This window comes from Dromaius novaehollandiae, chromosome 20 (genome assembly GCF_036370855.1).
Source record: "Dromaius novaehollandiae isolate bDroNov1 chromosome 20, bDroNov1.hap1, whole genome shotgun sequence".
NCBI lineage: Eukaryota > Metazoa > Chordata > Aves > Casuariiformes > Dromaiidae > Dromaius > Dromaius novaehollandiae.
The window spans coordinates 12,596,299-12,613,395 of NC_088117.1; the positions used below are offsets into that span (position 1 = coordinate 12,596,299).

Genomic DNA, 17,097 nt, shown 5'->3' on the forward strand with positions numbered 1-17,097 from the left:
TGGTGTTTGGATTTGGGGTGATAGTGAGAGACAGCATGTTATGCCCAGAAAAAGTAGACAGACTTGACTTTTCAGTTTTTTTTTTTTTTTTTTTGGTAATACGAGAGAGTACAAAGAGTCCACAAATAGCAACCGCCTGTTTCTCCTAAGTGAGACACAGTGTTAACTGCCTGCAAATTTAGGTTAGATACAGCAGGACAGGGATAAAACTCCAAGCAGGAAATGTGGGACAGTTTTACAGTGAGGAGAGATGGACATTCCAGCCTCCTTTATCACTCCGGAATCATTTTTGTATTACTCGTCCCGTGCTTCAGTCTTTTATCGACACCTCCTTTGATCCCTGCGAGGCCACAGAACATCAGCCAGCTCCTGGAGTGGGCCCAGCTCATTTCACTTGTCTGTCACTGACCAGCAATTACCAGACTACTGCTGAAGAGCCATCAGCCTTCTCCAGACCTCTGAAATGATAATCATGGGGTAGCTTTCTGAATGAACTCTTAATAAACTAGCTAACATTGGGCATGTACAGTGCTAAGTTATTACTCTGATACATGAGGTAACACTGGCCTCTGTTTCAGCCAAGTGTTAATGATATTTCTTTAACTGACCATGGGCCAATTCTTTAGGGATATTGTTTGCTAAATATTTGATGCAGCTCTGCATTTTAAATGAAGCAGGGTTTAGTCAGTTTTAGATTAGTGCTCCCTCATTGGCTCTTATGTGCATAACCGACTTGCCTCAGAACAGCACACTCAACTGGCTGTAAGCCGTTTTGTTGCATGCACAAGTCTCACATTGAGTCCTATTCCGATTGTCACATAATGCTAAGCTGTGGGTTTCCAAACAGCTAGTTTTATTGAGAGCACTCTCAGCCGCAGTCAGCTCACACTAGATTTTAATCCTTCTTCCAGGTTGATATCCTCTGAATTTGATTAATGACCTCTGCACTTAGACCGCTTGAAAAGAAAAGCTGAATTCAAGACCAGGCAGGGGAAAAAAAAAAACAAAACCCAAACCCCACACTTCCAAGAAAAGGTAAGGGGATATGATAAAATGACTTCTCTGTGTTAGCAGAATAGAATAAAGCTGTACACACAGGAGAGTTCTTGCAGTATCCTCCTCAACTTGTGCCTTAGATGTCCCTGAAGAGGGAAGATGCTTGGATGTATCTGAGACCTCGAAGGACAAACTGGGACCACAGGAATTTAACATTCTAGGAAATAGAGTGGAGTTGGGGGGGGGGACAAGTTTGTGAGAGAAACTTTACTTCCTTCTATGTATTTAATCTTTTAAGAAAAGAGATGTCCAGTTTTTGTAATTAATTGCATTCTAGGAAATGCCTCATTTTCATTTTGGGTAAAACTTATCTTCCTGATTAATCTCATCGCAGCTTTCTTTGGACTTGACTTTACTGCTTTCGTTGGCTAACACCCAATGGTATTTGCATAACGTCAGTGCTTAGCATGCATGTGCAAGAACTAGTCTTGTGTCCTCTATTCACCACCACCTTTGTGAAGGAACGCATGCTGCTTATTACAATCGGTTTAAATGTGCTTTACGTTCCCTTGTCAAAAGCGAAGTTTTGCTAATAATACCTCTGACAAAACAGAGCAGCGTGGGGAAACCTGTCTCACCTTTCTGCTGAGCCTGTTACCTGACTAAAGCAGAATTGTGGTTTGGCTTCCCAGGCTGCAAAAAATGAAAAGGCCAGTTTCTTCACTAGAAACAGCAACAAATCAGATCAGTTATAAGGACATAATGCCTGTTTACAGAGATAAGCCTTTATTGTATTCTGTTGGAAGCAAGTGGAACATGGTTAGGGTCTTATTTACAGAGAAGTCCGTAGCATTAGGTTACAATCAGTGGCAAATGAACCAGGATTACAGTGCAGATATCAGTGTTGTGTACATTTAATAACAGTGGCTGGCATACAGACCACAACACAGAAGTCAAATGAAGCCAAGTATACAAGGTACAGCATCGCATGAGGAAGCAGCTTAATGTACAAAGAGCATTCCATTTACTTGACGTTTGCAGGCTTTTTTTTGGCTAGTGAGTAGATACAGCCCACTTCTTTAAAATTCAGTGTGCAGTTATTTTTCTTCCCACTCAACTGATACCAAAATAAGACACAGTGAGTATTCAGATTATACTTTTTTATGATACAGCTAACTAAGGTTATTGCCAAATTGCTTTATTCGAAGTTACGTTATTTACAGTACAGTTAGGAAAAGTTTAAACATCAGTGTTCTCTATGCGCTACAAACTGGGAGAAATCTTAAATGTTTTGAAAGTATTCTGTACTTAGGCCACAAGGATCTTTTCTACTTCATTCAGAGGTTTATTTCTGGGTAACTTCTTTTGAGAGAGCAACTTACTGGGAAGAAAGATGGAATTGTCCACCATATTACTCATTCTGAAAGTTGTTGATAGCATTTTAAGGTTTAAATAGTTCAAAGGTCATACTTTTATTCAATGCCATATCCAATCTTAGTGTAAAAATAAACACTCTCTCCTCTGTGGCTAAATAAACTCATTTGTTGGCTACAGGTCAGACCTCTCCAGTGGTGAAAGAGATTTAGAAAAATAGATTTTTTTTTTTCTTTAATGCTTACTATACTGACCCACAAAAGAAAAGTGAAGTTCATTCAAGTCTAGAAACAGAAATACAGTACAGTTGATTTACAGAATTGTATTCCTTCCCCTCTACAAACTTGCTGAGCATGAAACACTGCCCCAAAGCACTGCCTACTCCTTTTCCTTTTTGTGGAAGGTATTGTCATCAGAAAAGTAACACTATACTGTATTGCCAGATTTGTGGTCTGCCTTCCAGCATGCAAACTTAGCAAGGCTCTGCTTCCTGGTGAGTCTTTGTTAAAAAATCCTTCAGATGGATTGGTGGTGGTAGTTTGGACAGGGACATTTTAGCCCAAACTTGCACCAATTTTTTTTTGAATTGATGATTAGATGGAGATTGTTGGTGGGTGTAAGCTTACTCATTTGAAAAAATAAGCTTGTAAATGATGAGTTGGACTCTCCAAACACCAGCTTTTCCTTAGACTTTTCAGTTGTGCTGTTCCTTTCCATAGATCTTTTCATCAAAGGGCAGATATGTTTGGCAAATACAGGTTTCATGCTCAACTATGTTGCTAGGAACTGAGCCAGACTTTAAAAAGCATATAGCTCAATGGGACTTACTCTGTCATACTATTTCAGTGCTTTTTGACAGTCCCGTGCACTCCCCCCACCCCCCAACCCCCAACAGTGTTGCTCTCTTTTGGAGTGCAAATGCCCCAGAATGGTTCTGGGACAGCTGGAGGACAGGTGACATTCTGCAGCAGTAGTAGTAGTTAAGCACCAGTTGTTGGCCTCTGCAAAGGCTTGAGAGGAGAACAGAATTGCTTCGTAGAGAGCTTGTTGACCTAAAAAGCTTAGTTAGTTTGATCAATAAATATTGATTTAGGCTTAGGATCACAAATATGACACTGCATTTTGGAACTGGAAGACAGAGTCAACTTCCTCTCTTTTCTGTCCAAAAGGACACTAGCATTAAAACATTTGTCCTTTAAGAGCCTTTGTGGTCTCTGATCTATAACTCAAGTGTGTAAGAACATATCTGCCCCTCTTTTAGTGAGAAGTAAATGTATAACTGGACAAAGCTTCAAGGCTTTTTTATTTTTTAAACATCTGTTCTGTGTCGTGTTGCCCCTGAAGGCCTATTTACCCCTGTCTAAATTGTGCAGCATTGCCCAGAGAATGGCTCTGTATAGTTGAATATGCTGTCTGCAGCACAGCCTTCATTTTCTTCCAGTTTATGTTTATTTCTATGCAATAGCTGTTATTAGAAAAGTACACTAGTCTTTATCCTGTAACTTTGAGCAGAGAAGCAATGATATTAGTTGGAAGAAAACAGGAAAAAAAAAATCAGTCCAGCAAATTAGGAGTTTCATAACCAAATTCATATCATCACTAAATTTTCAGAAGCTGTACTGCTCTGAATACTGTTCTTCAGCCCACTGTGATTCTTTGAGCAGTATTACTTTTCTTCTGCTTATAAACAGTTCTTGGTGGGAATAATGAATGAACAAGACTCTCTCCTGCACTGACTTCATTTTGCTTTGTTAGTTTACGGGATGCATTTACAGAACTACAAGATATATTAGGAGTGCAGAAATACACATATTTCTGTGTGCATAGATCATTAAATTGTAACAGTGCCAGTAGTAATCCAAGACCTGCCAAGATGTTCTGTTCCTCTTAATTAAGCTTGATTTATATGTGCCTGTTGACTTAAGATGTAGTTAGTGTCCACTGCTGAGCTGACACAGGACCCTGAGTAACTTTGTATTGATTACGCTTACACAAGCTTGTGCTTTTCTAAGAACAGAGAAATCAGCACAAAGAAAATAAGGACATCAGGCTGTTTCCATGGAACACTGTTTAATCAACTTATTCATAGCAACTTCAAAGTATGAAGTCAAAACTTACCTTCTGCTCTACTCCTTTAGAAACAGATCAGTGCTATAATTAACTCCCTTCTAGCTTAAAAAAAATAGAAGTGGATAGAATGTCAAAATATGCTTTTCTAATAGGATGAAGGTACTTTAAGTTTGTCATGACTAGTTATGTCAGTATTAGTGAACTTTAATATGTACGTAACAACATGCAGTTGTGGAAACACATCTGCTTTCCCTTGTTGCCATGCTGTTCTATCTAAAAGCAAGTGGTCTAGAATACTGTGGGCATTGTATAAATAAGTTACTAATATTCCTCCAGGGAAAATTACGAATATTCCTTTCCTTACTGAAGTTTAATTGTATGGTATATACACTGCATAGAGCAGTCTTTCTATTTTGAATAAGACTGCATCAGGAAATGCAGTTTGCTCACTGGATTTCTCCTGTTCCTCCTCTTCCTCTTGAAATCTTTCCATCCTGTTCCTGGTTACTGAAGCAGAAGAAAAATGTAATCTGCTGCAGTAACGTGACTAACAGCTTTTAGTCTGCTGTATGGATAGCTTCAATCTCTTGGCTAATTTCTCATAAAATATTAGAAAAAATAGCATCTCCCCCTGCACTTGGGGTACTGAGCTGCTGGTTTACCATAGTAGACATAAACCTCCTGTTTTTACCATACATTGTATTTATGGCCCTGGGAAAAGTCCTCTGACTTCCTCCCTATGTTGCTCAGCCTTTAAGACTGGAGAAGAACATTCTAGCTTCATTTTTTTCTTCTGTCTCTCTCTGTCTCCGTCTCTCTCTCTCTCACCTCCATCTATTCTGCTGCTAGACCAGATGCATGCAGCAAGCAAACACGTTCAGGTAGAAGTTGCACTACACCAAGCAAGCTGCAAAGCAGCATAAGGAGCTTCTAGATCCAGGCAAGAGGCAGGAATGAGGCTTAAGTCTACGTGCTGTCTTGGACTTAAAAATTAATAGCAGCTCTGACTCCTTCCAGCTCTCTTGTACCAATGGGTAGAAGACAGCCAATTACATCCAGTTAGTGCCTTTTAGAAGTAGTGGAATTGTTCTGATAGAGATAGCAGCCCACATGTTTTCACAAACATCCACTTCTGGCCATCTACAAAACATTTTGATATTGTTTACTTACATCGCATAGAAAAGACTGTACCTGTAATTAGTCTGTTTCCACAAACCTTTGACATTGGAAATTAGATAATTCAGTCTCAGTCTGTGGTTAAAAATTTCATATGCTATTTAAATTCTTGCAACTCTTGTTTATCAATAGATTATTAATGAAACATGGAAGAGAGCTTCCCTCACTGGAAGGCTTCAGTCTTTGCTACAGTTTCTGTAGACTAGCTTGATGACTTCTTTTAAAGTACACTTAACCGTTAAGCTTTCTATGGTACAGTATATATGACATTAGACTGTGCAGAGTTAAGGCACCAAATACAAGCTAAAACAGTATGCAAAATAAGAAATTAAACTTAGAACTGCAGATATTCTTGTATCACAATCATCCAACTCCTGTTAAACATTAAGGTAAATATTTGGTCTGAATGGGCACATAGCCACAGGAGTTGGGAAAAAAAAGATCACTTTACTGAATTTAAACCTTATGCTGAGATAACCTGGCCTCTTAAAAAACTAACAGCTAATTTTAGCAGGACAGTACATTTCCTACACATTACCAGACAGGCCTAGCAGAATGGGTGCCCCCTCTTCTAGAAGACCCCCAAGACCAAAGGAATAGGCATACTTGTCATTTTCATGTTTCATATTATCTTAAACATAAGTTACAAACAACCCAATGAAGTGCTGAATCACTCCTGTTCCTATGAGCAGGAAGAAAAAAGACTGATATTTCAGGGGCACTAAAGAATCTGCACATTAATAGATATGGCTTTAGATGAGACAAATTAAGCTAAGGAAGGACTAAAGCATCCTATTGTTTTGTTTTAAACAAGTCAATAAAGTATCTTATTTTTCAAGAGATTTATTCAACAGGAAGTTTAGAGAGGGCCCATGTCCTCTGAACATTCAAGCTGAGTTATGATTTTTTTTAAGATGGTACAACTGCACTTAGTAGAACTCCTCCATGAGTCCAGCAGAATTCTTTTTCATTCTTTTGATGACAGAGAGGAGAGGGCCCAATCTGCTTCCGGATTGAGAACAGCAATCTGAACTTCATATTTACATATTTCATCATGTATCTAAGACAATCTGTCATGACAGAGTTCTTGTGCTGTTTCCCAGAGCCTCAGGAAGTAGGAGCCGGAACTCATCTGAAGCTGGGGGGGGGGGGGGGGGCGTATTTTTCCCTTGATTAAGTAACAGGCAGCTTTTTAAGAGAACTTAGCTAAAGGTAACAAGTTCTGATACAGAATGATTGTATCTTAACCTAATGAGCGAAGGAGGTAGAGGGAAACTTGCAATTATGTCTGATTAAACACTGAAATACTAATACTGTCTGCTTGCTGTTCATTTACACAGTTCTGGAGAGGTGTTCAGGAAGCTGACCTCTAGCCTGTGACGATCAACAGGCTCTCAGAAGGGTACATGGAGAGTCACAAATGGAATCAAGGCACCATATGCTCTTAGACTGTTCCTTTCAGGGGACCAGTGACTGAAAATAGTGAGTGCCAGACTTGCTCTTTGAGGACATTGCTGGACTGGGCCAGGGATGGTACGTTAGCTCCAGGATAGCAATAAATGCCAGCAACTCTAGAAGAAGGGCCAAGAAATTGATGTACCATAGTTGAACAGCCAAATGAGAGATTGTTTCCTAGACCAACTGAAAAATCTTCATGCTGCTACTCCTTCATTTTCTACTTTCTCATAATGCAAGGAAGTTGTGGTCAGGGAAATTTTCTCAATAGTCAATGAAAGACATAACCCTCACATAATTTTAGAGCTGTGCACCTTTATCCAATTAAGCTCTTTCAGTGGCTAGAGGGAATAATCTTTTATTAAGACACTTCTTGGATCTTTTTCCTGCCAGAAGGCAAGTGTTATAAAGAATCCTAGCCCTCTCTCCAGTGAGCAGAGATACCAAGATAGTTGTCACAGATATTTGTAACTGACTGGAAATAATTGTCCTTTGGTGCATTAAGTTTTAAGATTTGTAGGAAAACTTTTTGTTTGCCTGAAGCTCTTCAAAGACTGATTACAAGTACTGAGAATCTCATACCAGAAACATCTGTATGTTGTAGAAGTACTTTATTTTGAGAGAATCAGTTATTTACTGGGAAGCTAGAGGGAGATCAAAAAAAGATAAAGGGGTGAGGGGAGACATTTACAGAGGCAAAGGCATTTAACTCCAGTAAAAGTCCTGTCAGCAGGGCTTACAGCACATTAAGTGGGAGCCATGACAATTGCTGAATCATCTAATTAACTCATATTGGCTGCATGACAGCAAATTAGACAGATTAGGAACCACCTACCCAGGAACTAAATTGCCTTTGTGAGGGTTGGATTGTGCACTGTTTCCAACAGAAATTGCTTGGGCAACAGAGGCTGCATGTTACACATTCACTTCATGGGTACAGGCTGGCCTCCCTCCATCCGGGTGGCACAACGCCCAGGAATAAGGTCACCATATTCCAACTCCTGAATGCGTGTTTAAGGAATACAGCAGCAAGCATTGGCAGAGAGAGGACACAATGGCAAAAAGCATCATTTACCATGCTTTTTGCTAGCCAAGCCCTTTCACAGTCACTCACTCTTGTGCTGCAGCACAAGCATTCAAGTAGCAAATGGTGATGGAATTAAATCTCAAAAGGTTTGGGAAGATTTTTATATGTTACTTGTATCACAGTTAAAACAACTTTAGCACAAGACAGCACTGTCCTTCCAAACCAACCCCGTTCCCTTAAAACTAGATAGGATGTGCCTTAAGAAATCTCTCATGGCTGGAGAAGCAAGACTTTAGTTACCTCATCAAGTAACTTACTTTGAAATTCACAGCTTCAGATCTCGGAAGTGACAAGCATTCCAGCCGAGGCTCACCCATCAGGAAGGAAAACGCCTGAGGTATGATTAGCAGTGTACAGTACTTGGGAGACTGCTGTTTAGAACTTCAGTTCACCATCGCAGCTGGTGAGGCAGAGGTGCCAACACCTGATTTGTATCATGTGGCTGATGTACCAGCTGTTTCTTAAAGTCAGGTGCTGATAGATTTTTTTAAAAAGCTTCTCTTTATCTTTCACCTATTTTGAAATATTAAGGAAAACACTGCTTCTAGAATGTATGACCTCACAGCAAGGTCACATCCTCACTGCTCTTAAAACAGTACTGCAGCTGCACAAGAAGTCAACTGGGATTAAATTCCCTGAAGGGAAACGAGCCAGAGAGACTTGCTGTCCTGTGTGGGCAGTTCAAACACTAGCTGGACAACAGAATGGGCTGGTTTGTCATTTCTCACTCACATGGTCCCATGAAGCCCAAACTGGTAGCAAGGGAAGGCAAGTACCTGCATGATTATTGCTGTAGATGCAAGAGCAGCAAGAGATAAATAGTATGATATTATTATATATAGAACAGTCTATATTTTAATCTTAGTTCTGTAGATAGCATCTCTTCCCTTGCTGTCAATCAAGCAGATCACTCAATTTCACATCTGTCCTTCCAAAGTTAATAATAATGCCATTCATCTCCAGTCCGGATAATATATTAAACAGGTCAGTTCTTTACTGGAGAGTGCTGGTTTCTTTTAATCCTTTTGTGCCAGACACGATCTCTCAAAATACACACTAGCATCTGCTTAGCTAAAACTACAGAGTTAAGGTGGGAAGTGAATTGACACAGACTTTACCCAACATCCTATTTATATGTACTAATTGAAAGGAACTTTTTCAGAATTGAGCCAGAAATTCAAACTATAAAGTAACATTTCTGCTTCACTGAAAAAGTACTACAAAATAGGCAAAGATCTTAGCAGCTACATAAAGAACATAGAACCAGGTTTGCGTATTGGACTATCAAGGTAAATCTAGAGCTCAGCAGCAGTAAAATTGCAGACCTCTAACCTCACAGAAAAGGCACTTTGGACCATTCTCCTGTGAGATGGCTTTTAAAAGAAATCTTGCAAGTATAATGCAAAAGAAAGCAGTTCCTAATTCTGCCTTAGCAAAACAGTACTTGTTGCAACATCAGATGAGGCAGATGTTACCCAAATTACTTACCAAACAATAGACTGGTATTTCAGTTAGATTAAAAACTACTGTTGGAATGCCCTCTCCAACTGTTGTCCCAAGTATCAATGTATTAGGCACTTAAGAGGCCTGCATCAGTGACACATCAGCACATGCGAATGTTCTGCTTAAGTCACTCTGTCAGTGAGACACAGGTTCCTAGGCAACCTTACCACCTTAGGAGCTTATTACTGATTCCAAGTTGCTTCGGAGAACAGGATTTAGGAGTCTTAAGTACACTATATATTTCACATTAGGAACTGATCCCACGTCAGCAAAAGGTATCCATCCTACTGGGGAGGGGAGCAAAGCCAAGAGGGACAACTTTAGGCATAAGTACTTGCATTGTGACCAAAAATGCATTAGAGAGACTGGATGTCTTTCCAGTGAAAAGAAGGAGATGATCCAAGAAACTGAGAATTTCAAAAGAGCAGAAGGGCAGAATGTTTAGGATAGGAGTTAAAAAGCTAACGACAGAAAAATATGGAAGTTCTGGTGGAAACCAATACAAATGGATTAAGGTGCCAAGTAAAGGCCACAAAAAGAAGGACATCAGATAAGAGTTAGCAAGACATTTTATTAATCAGTCCTTTAACCAGACAGTACTCATCAGGCTGTCATCACTTAAGCCTGGGAATACTCAAGAGGAGTTCATTATAATGCATCTTAACATTACCTTGAAGTGTATAAAATAACGTCTTCCAAAGGAAACAGAGCAGCCTGCTGCTCCACTATCAGAGGATTGCTCAGCCTGACAGGCAGAAAGAATGAATTTTAAGTGAGCTTCAGACTGAGCCCTCAGTTTGCACCTTGAAGACAACCGCAGATGAAAATCTGTGCCCCCAAAGGGGAAGGGCATGCTGATGGCTCATCAGTTGCACCTGCAAATGTAATCAGGTGCTTATGTGCTTTAATAGGCAAGTCACTGGTAAAGTTCCTTAAGTTTATTCCCCCAGGTGCAAACATAGAGGCTACTTGCCAGATCAGGTTTCCACCTATATTAGCAAAGCTAACAATATCTAACAGCTATTTTTCTATATCAGCCTGTGAATTCTATCCAGACATATCCTGAGTTATGGATAACCTTCACATGCGGTTACTTACTGAAACTCATGTTTTCCGTATTGAAACAGCTTATTTTTGCTGTTACATTTTGATGCAAAACAACAAGCTTTGGGCCTGGTTTACCACTACATATTACATACTAAGCATTTTCCTGTTTTACATCAGTATAAACTGTGGTCAGTCAGGATTTTTTATGCTTTTACCTCTGAATTGAGAGACTAAAATGCAAATACAAGATCTACTTTTTATTTTCTTTAATTTTTATATAAAAAGTTGTTCCCAGCAACTTCAAATACTACAAGTACTGCAGTTGTACAGTACTGTTATATGTAACTTTGTGTAATGTGAGGTTATATAAAGGCAAATTAAAAAAAAAAAATTAAGGTTTTAAGTCTACACATACTACGTGCACCACATAGGCTGTAATCCAAAACCATTCTAATCCAAATAAAATATTTGTAAAAACATTTATTACAGAACTAAAAGTAATTATTTATGGATGGCTCTATCCTAATTTCTAGCTTTAGAAAACTACAGCTAAGCAATTTATTCATGCAGAGTTAAATCACTGCCTGCCTGCCTTCCCCTCCTCCCACTGCACCCACAAGAGGAAAGCAAACCTGGCTGCTTCATGAATTAATTTGGCCTAATGTAATTTGATCTCTGCAGATTTTAACTGTAATATCATCAAAGCCTTTCCCTTTTGATTTGGAGTTTAGCTTTAATAGTTTAAGGAAATAATTTATCTCTTATTAATTAGATAATATCACACATTCAACTTCACAGTTTTATTCCATATAGCTATAACCGTGGTGTGGCTGTGGTACCTACCCAGATGTTTTCCACAGGTATACAAGGAATGCAGTGCCTAACACATAGCAGTATCAATACAGCTTTTTAGGCTACACAAGAGAAAATATTTGAAGTAGAACCATCTATTGATAAAAATGAAACAATTTCTTAGAAGTGTTAAATAATTTTTTTCTTTTTTAACTGGAACATTTGAAGTGGCCTTTAAAAAAATACAAAGTTGGAATTCAGACTGATGTATTTTTTTTAAACATTCAGAGTTAAACAAGACATAATAAAAATGTGCCGTATATAAGATTGTCACAGGTATATGTGACTTTTTAGAAAAAGCAATACAAATTCTTTAAGCTGAAAATAAAATCTCTTACCTGTTACATCACGATCTCAGCTTACAGTCACTACATTTCTGCTTATTTTATACAAGTGCATATGGCTATGAAGGTCCGGAGAGAATGAGAATAAAGTGGCATTAACCTGCTGAAAACTGCTTAAAAGTCTTAAGCTGCAACATACAGATGTTCCAATACCATTTAAATAAACAAGGACATTCACACAAACATCTGACCTTTCAATTATTGCTGATTACTGATTCACAATCTTAAAATATTAATATACAAAGACTTAAGAAAAAAATCCAGTAAATTTAGAGCAGCAAAAAATTTTTTTTCTTTTTGAACTGGAGGTTTACCAAATTCTAGGTTTTCCTATCATTTGGTGTTAATTTTAAGAGACACAAAAGCAACCCATTCGGGAGTCAAGTTCAGGCCTACCCTTTTTGTGCCTCTTATTAAATGATATGGTAGAGAGACAGAGAGAGAGAGAGAGAGAGTGAGAATATCATTTAGTTATCTTTCGGAAAAAAAATACTGTATTTTTCTTCCACCTTTTTTGCTACATTTCATGTCTGCTGACATGGGCAATGGTACACAGCACTACTGCTTCAAGAATGACCATTGCAAGTCTTTGTAGCAACTTTTATAGGAAACATGCGAATACAGTCATACTATTAAAATTCTGCAATATTTAAATAGTGAAAGTCAAAGCAGGATTAACTGCTTGAAGCAAGCACCCTGCTGGGTTTTTTTTGTTTTTTCCCCCCCAGCACACACACCCACCCACACACACGCACCCACCAGTCTTTCCCTTCTAGTGTAAAGAAATAACTGGGAGAAATATGTACACATCTATTGCTATGTATCCAAAGAAAGGACTGTGGCTTGGAATAAGTATTGCTTTTCATTAAATGGAACAAAGTTCAAGGAAGGGAGAAAAACACTTTAAAAAAAGGAAAAGCTCAGATTCCATGTCTGAAGTTGAGAACCCTCAAAACGAGCCACGTTTGTTCTTGCTTTTAAGACATGTATAAATGCCATTTCGAGCCACACAACCTGATGGTTCTAGAAGTCAGAGAAGAAATCTTGAGGGCCCAAGTGAATAATAAAAGGTGCGATGCTGAGAGGCTGGCAATAGGGACTGTCAATGAAAAAACCACCTACAGTGGGAGAAGAGCAGAGAAGCAAAAACTTCATGTTAATTTCAGAGAGACTGGCTGAAGCTAAAGCTCCATTTAAATTTCTCTGCTCTTTCAGCTGCAAGTGGAATTTTCATTGTAAGATGGGCACTTTTAATTCTTTGAAGGTATTGAAACATCTAACACTTCCAAGGTTACCGCTTTCTAAACAAAGAACTGACAGCTCATTCATATTTTCAGTAAAGCAGAGAAATGTAAAATATGCAGCAAGGGGGCAAGTTTACAATGTGGTTAGTAACTCCCAACAAATGACAAAAAATAAAAAAATGACTTATATAAATCATCTGAAATGACTGCCATCATGTTGGAAAAGAGCATAGCGCCCTCCTTTATTTTTTAAATAAGGAACAAGTTATTATTAAGCATACAAATTTTTATTGTATAGAATTGTTTCAGACAATATTTTGTTTGAAATTTAATGTCTTAAATTCAGGGATTAAAAAAAGAAAGAAACTAACTTTACCAACAGTTGCCAATCAAGGGAACTCCAAAGGAGGAAAAAGTGTGTGCAGAGGAAAGGCTCTTTTAATGAATATTTGATTAACAAAAATGGGCTCTTATCAGCCATGCTTTTTCTGCTCCGTGATGGCTTCCTTTCATCCATAGGCCAGCAAAAATGTCAGTGATTTATAAGCACCATTCAATTTGAATACATCCCCAAGACCCTGCTCTTTATTTCAACACTAATGCATGGATGACAACAGCAGGCTCACCACTACTTGTCAGTAAGAGCTACATATTTTATTAAAGTACCACCAACACCAAATGAAAGAGCTACAGCAGAAGAAAAACCATTTAAGATATAAACACATTCCTAAGCACAAATACTTAGCTTAAGAATAACAGCTGCAGTTAATTCCAAGAAAAGCAGCTTGTTACATAAGCCACCCTTTATTATGCTGTTCTAATATTTCTTTCCCTATAATGGGTGGTGGAGGGGAGGAGGAACTTTACAATGCTTTAAGCACCATTGTTACACCCTCTTCATATATAAAGCTCCCCCTGCCTCAACAGCAGCTTGTTGGAGAACAGAGTGTACAAAGGCATCTTCAGAAGCGCATGAACTATAGCAGACTTACTGAAAAGCAACTGGTGAGATCTGAGTAGAGAAGTGCAACCAACAATGCTGCTTATTTTGTGGGGGTGATACCTTAATAAAGACTACTTGCATCCCTCACAAGAGCCCAGAGCACAGCGGTTTTTATGCAGAAGTCTAAAATACATGGAGACCGCATGGAGCTGAGGCCTGTCCTTTGGAATTTCAGACAGGTGCACACACTCCTTATCTGAAAGAAGATTTAGTTTGAGCACCAACTCTTAAGAAAAGTACTGGCCTATGGCTGAAGTGTGTCACTTTCCACAGCAGCACTCAACAAGAACTGGGACAATTAAATAGCAAGTTTTCATGGGGACCTTGTTGCTGCTTTAGATTCTTATAAATGTAAGGGGAAAAAGGAGAACCCTTTAATACAAAGATTGACAACTAAAATGCTTTCTGTAAGAATGCTGCATGGAAAAATCAAGGGTGGGCAGACAATCTTAAAAGTGAAGAAGGCCACAAGAACAAGTGCAATTTATTCTTTTTTTTTTGTAAAAAAAAAGAAAGGAAAATGAACAGCTTTTGAGCTCTGAAGAACCTGACTGTAACATTATTATTGTCCTTTCTCTGGGCAATACGGACTTAACTATGTATACCTTTAATTATGTAACAAGAGTCTTTCTGTGGAAATTGCCTTTGTTTTTATACATATTTCACAAAATGTAGTACAAAGAGACAGTCTAACATTAATTCCCTTTGTTTTTTATTGTTTTTTTTTCCAGTATTTTGTGTACAAGTGAAAAGCCTTCCTGGATAATTAAGACTGTCTAAAATCACTGAGAATTACAGTATGTTGAATTTAAAGGTTCTAAGGATACTATTTCAGGTACTGATGCTTAGCTCTATAAAAAGAATAAGATAAAACAGTATTTTAACCCATGTTTTACTAAGTTTATTACACACAGTAATATTTACAAGAGTTAAAATTTAACTGTAAAGTTTCTATTGTGGTTTTGTACTTCTATTTTTAAATAACTATGCCCTGCATTAGATAGCCCTACAACAAGTACAGGTCATTAACTGAGAATCTCTGTGACTGCATTAGGAAACAGGCAGTACTCTTGTGTTACAACAAAACAGTTTATTTGTGATCAGTGTTTTATAGTCTATACATCCTTCACAAATTTAATTTTACATAATCGGATACTTCATTTAAAACGTAAGATTTAAGCTTCTAGTTCTTCCCTATAACAGAAGGCTGGTATAAGTTATTTGAAAATGAGGTAACATTTCACAGAACATTTTTTCAAGTTTTAGAGAACTAAATTTGCATTTTGTTAAAATCAAAAAGTAGGAAAAGATGTTTCTTTACAAATGACTTTGCTCAAGTATGTGTTCAAAGAAAACAGGATAAAAAGGCTTTTTTTCTTCTAACATTCTGTACTGTACTGTGTTGTTCAATCAATAGGAATTAGCTTCTGCCATTTGCTAAAAGAATGAGTAGTGGGGAACAGGATATGTTGGGAATTTCATAACTGGTAACAGAACCATTCTCTTGGGTAAACCTACAGAGAGAAGAAAGGGAGAGGACTCCAAATAAGTTCAGTGATCCAAGAAAGTCAGATAAAAGCTTACAGTAGTGTTCTTATTAACCTTTTCCAGATGAGTCAGTCAATGTGATTTTAGGGTGCAGAGTCCCATAAACAAAAACACTTCAGCACTTTGAAATATTACAAACAGATGGTTAGCTTAAACTTTGTTTTTATTTTTGTCCTGGCGTTTGGTAAAGTTGAGCAATAAAGTGAGCAATATTTTCAAAAGCAGTGTATTTTGTTGAAGAGAGACTGGATTTGAATAAGATAAGTTCTTTAAGATAATTAATCTCCACTACTTTGTTCTAAGTTAATTTCATAGGTCAGTCACAATTGCAGATAATATAGACAGACCCTGCTGCGCATACAAGATAATTCATAGGGAAGCTGTGCAGCAGTTTTGATAAACATCCAGGTAGATCAGCCAAAAAAAAAAAAAAGAAAGAAAAAGAAAAAGAAAACCAAAAAAACCCCAAAGACCTACAGCAAATTCTATATCTGCTTCATTACTGCATTTGCTCTATTGTATTGAAGTGGCAAATCTGGAAAGATTAATATCTGCCTGATTTCGTGATTATTATAGAGTTCTTGTGGCCTCGCAAAGTTCTTCACACTTAAATATTTTTTTAATGTTTCCTATTTAAATTCTCGTATTTAACCTATGTATCCATTTAGAAATCACAAAGCAGCAACAGCAGGTATTCCAGAGCACCAGATGATCAAAGTGAAGTTTCCCAACATGCAAGAGCTTACAAAGGCAAAGAGACGTTTACCTTACAGCCAAAAAGCATTATCCCAGTACTTCGCATCACAATCATAAGACAGTAAAAACAGAAACTCTTTATGTGAAAAATGGGGGCAGTCAATTTCACAATGCTTTGAAGTCAGTGATATGTCACACGTACACAGTTAAGTGATTAAAATCCAGCCCCCAAAATAGACATCATGAGAAAAAAAACAAACACAGAAAGAAGGGAATGAATGAATAGAGAGAGAAAAAAAAAGCTGCCATTAACATATTGCAGGAAAGTTGGTAACAAGTGTACCCTTGTCTTCAGCAAGGGAGGGATTTGTCTTATGTCATTATGTGTCTCTGCTTGTAAGAGATACCTGTATGCAGAATGTGTCTGTGCTTGTAAAAGATACCTGTATGCAGATACCATTCATGTTAGGGTTAGAGTCAGTCTATTGCTTGAAAATAACCAGAGAGATTTTTTAAAAACTTGTGCCATGAAATAAGCCCTAAACTACATTTCCTTCCCCCCCCTGCCCCTTTGGGGAACAGCTGTTCTTTCTATTCTCAGTAATACCACACAAAAGACGGGGAATACATAGAATACACTGCATGGGAAAGCACTGCTGTCAGCTGCTGTACTGTCAAAGTGCTTAGCCAATCAGTAGGGCA

The 17,097-nt window shown here is 38.0% G+C and overlaps 1 protein-coding gene across 17 annotated transcripts in view; it reads right to left on the reverse strand.

Annotated features, from left to right (window-relative positions):
- Positions 1-1,759: 1,759 nt before the first annotated feature.
- The window catches only part of STRBP (spermatid perinuclear RNA binding protein), an 83,954-nt gene continuing 68,616 nt past the window's right edge, over positions 1,760-17,097 (reverse strand). For 8 of the 17 annotated variants that reach the window (XM_064523943.1, XM_064523942.1, XM_064523941.1 and 5 more), the window contains one exon: positions 12,659-13,022. In XM_064523943.1, coding sequence (XP_064380013.1) covers positions 12,928-13,022 — 95 coding nt within the window. In that variant the 3' untranslated portion in view covers positions 12,659-12,927. Of the gene's footprint in view, positions 11,964-12,657; positions 13,023-15,221; positions 15,666-17,097 lie in introns of those variants that run through there. The other 9 variants (XM_064523956.1, XM_064523947.1, XM_064523949.1 and 6 more) reach the window with 7 other exon arrangements.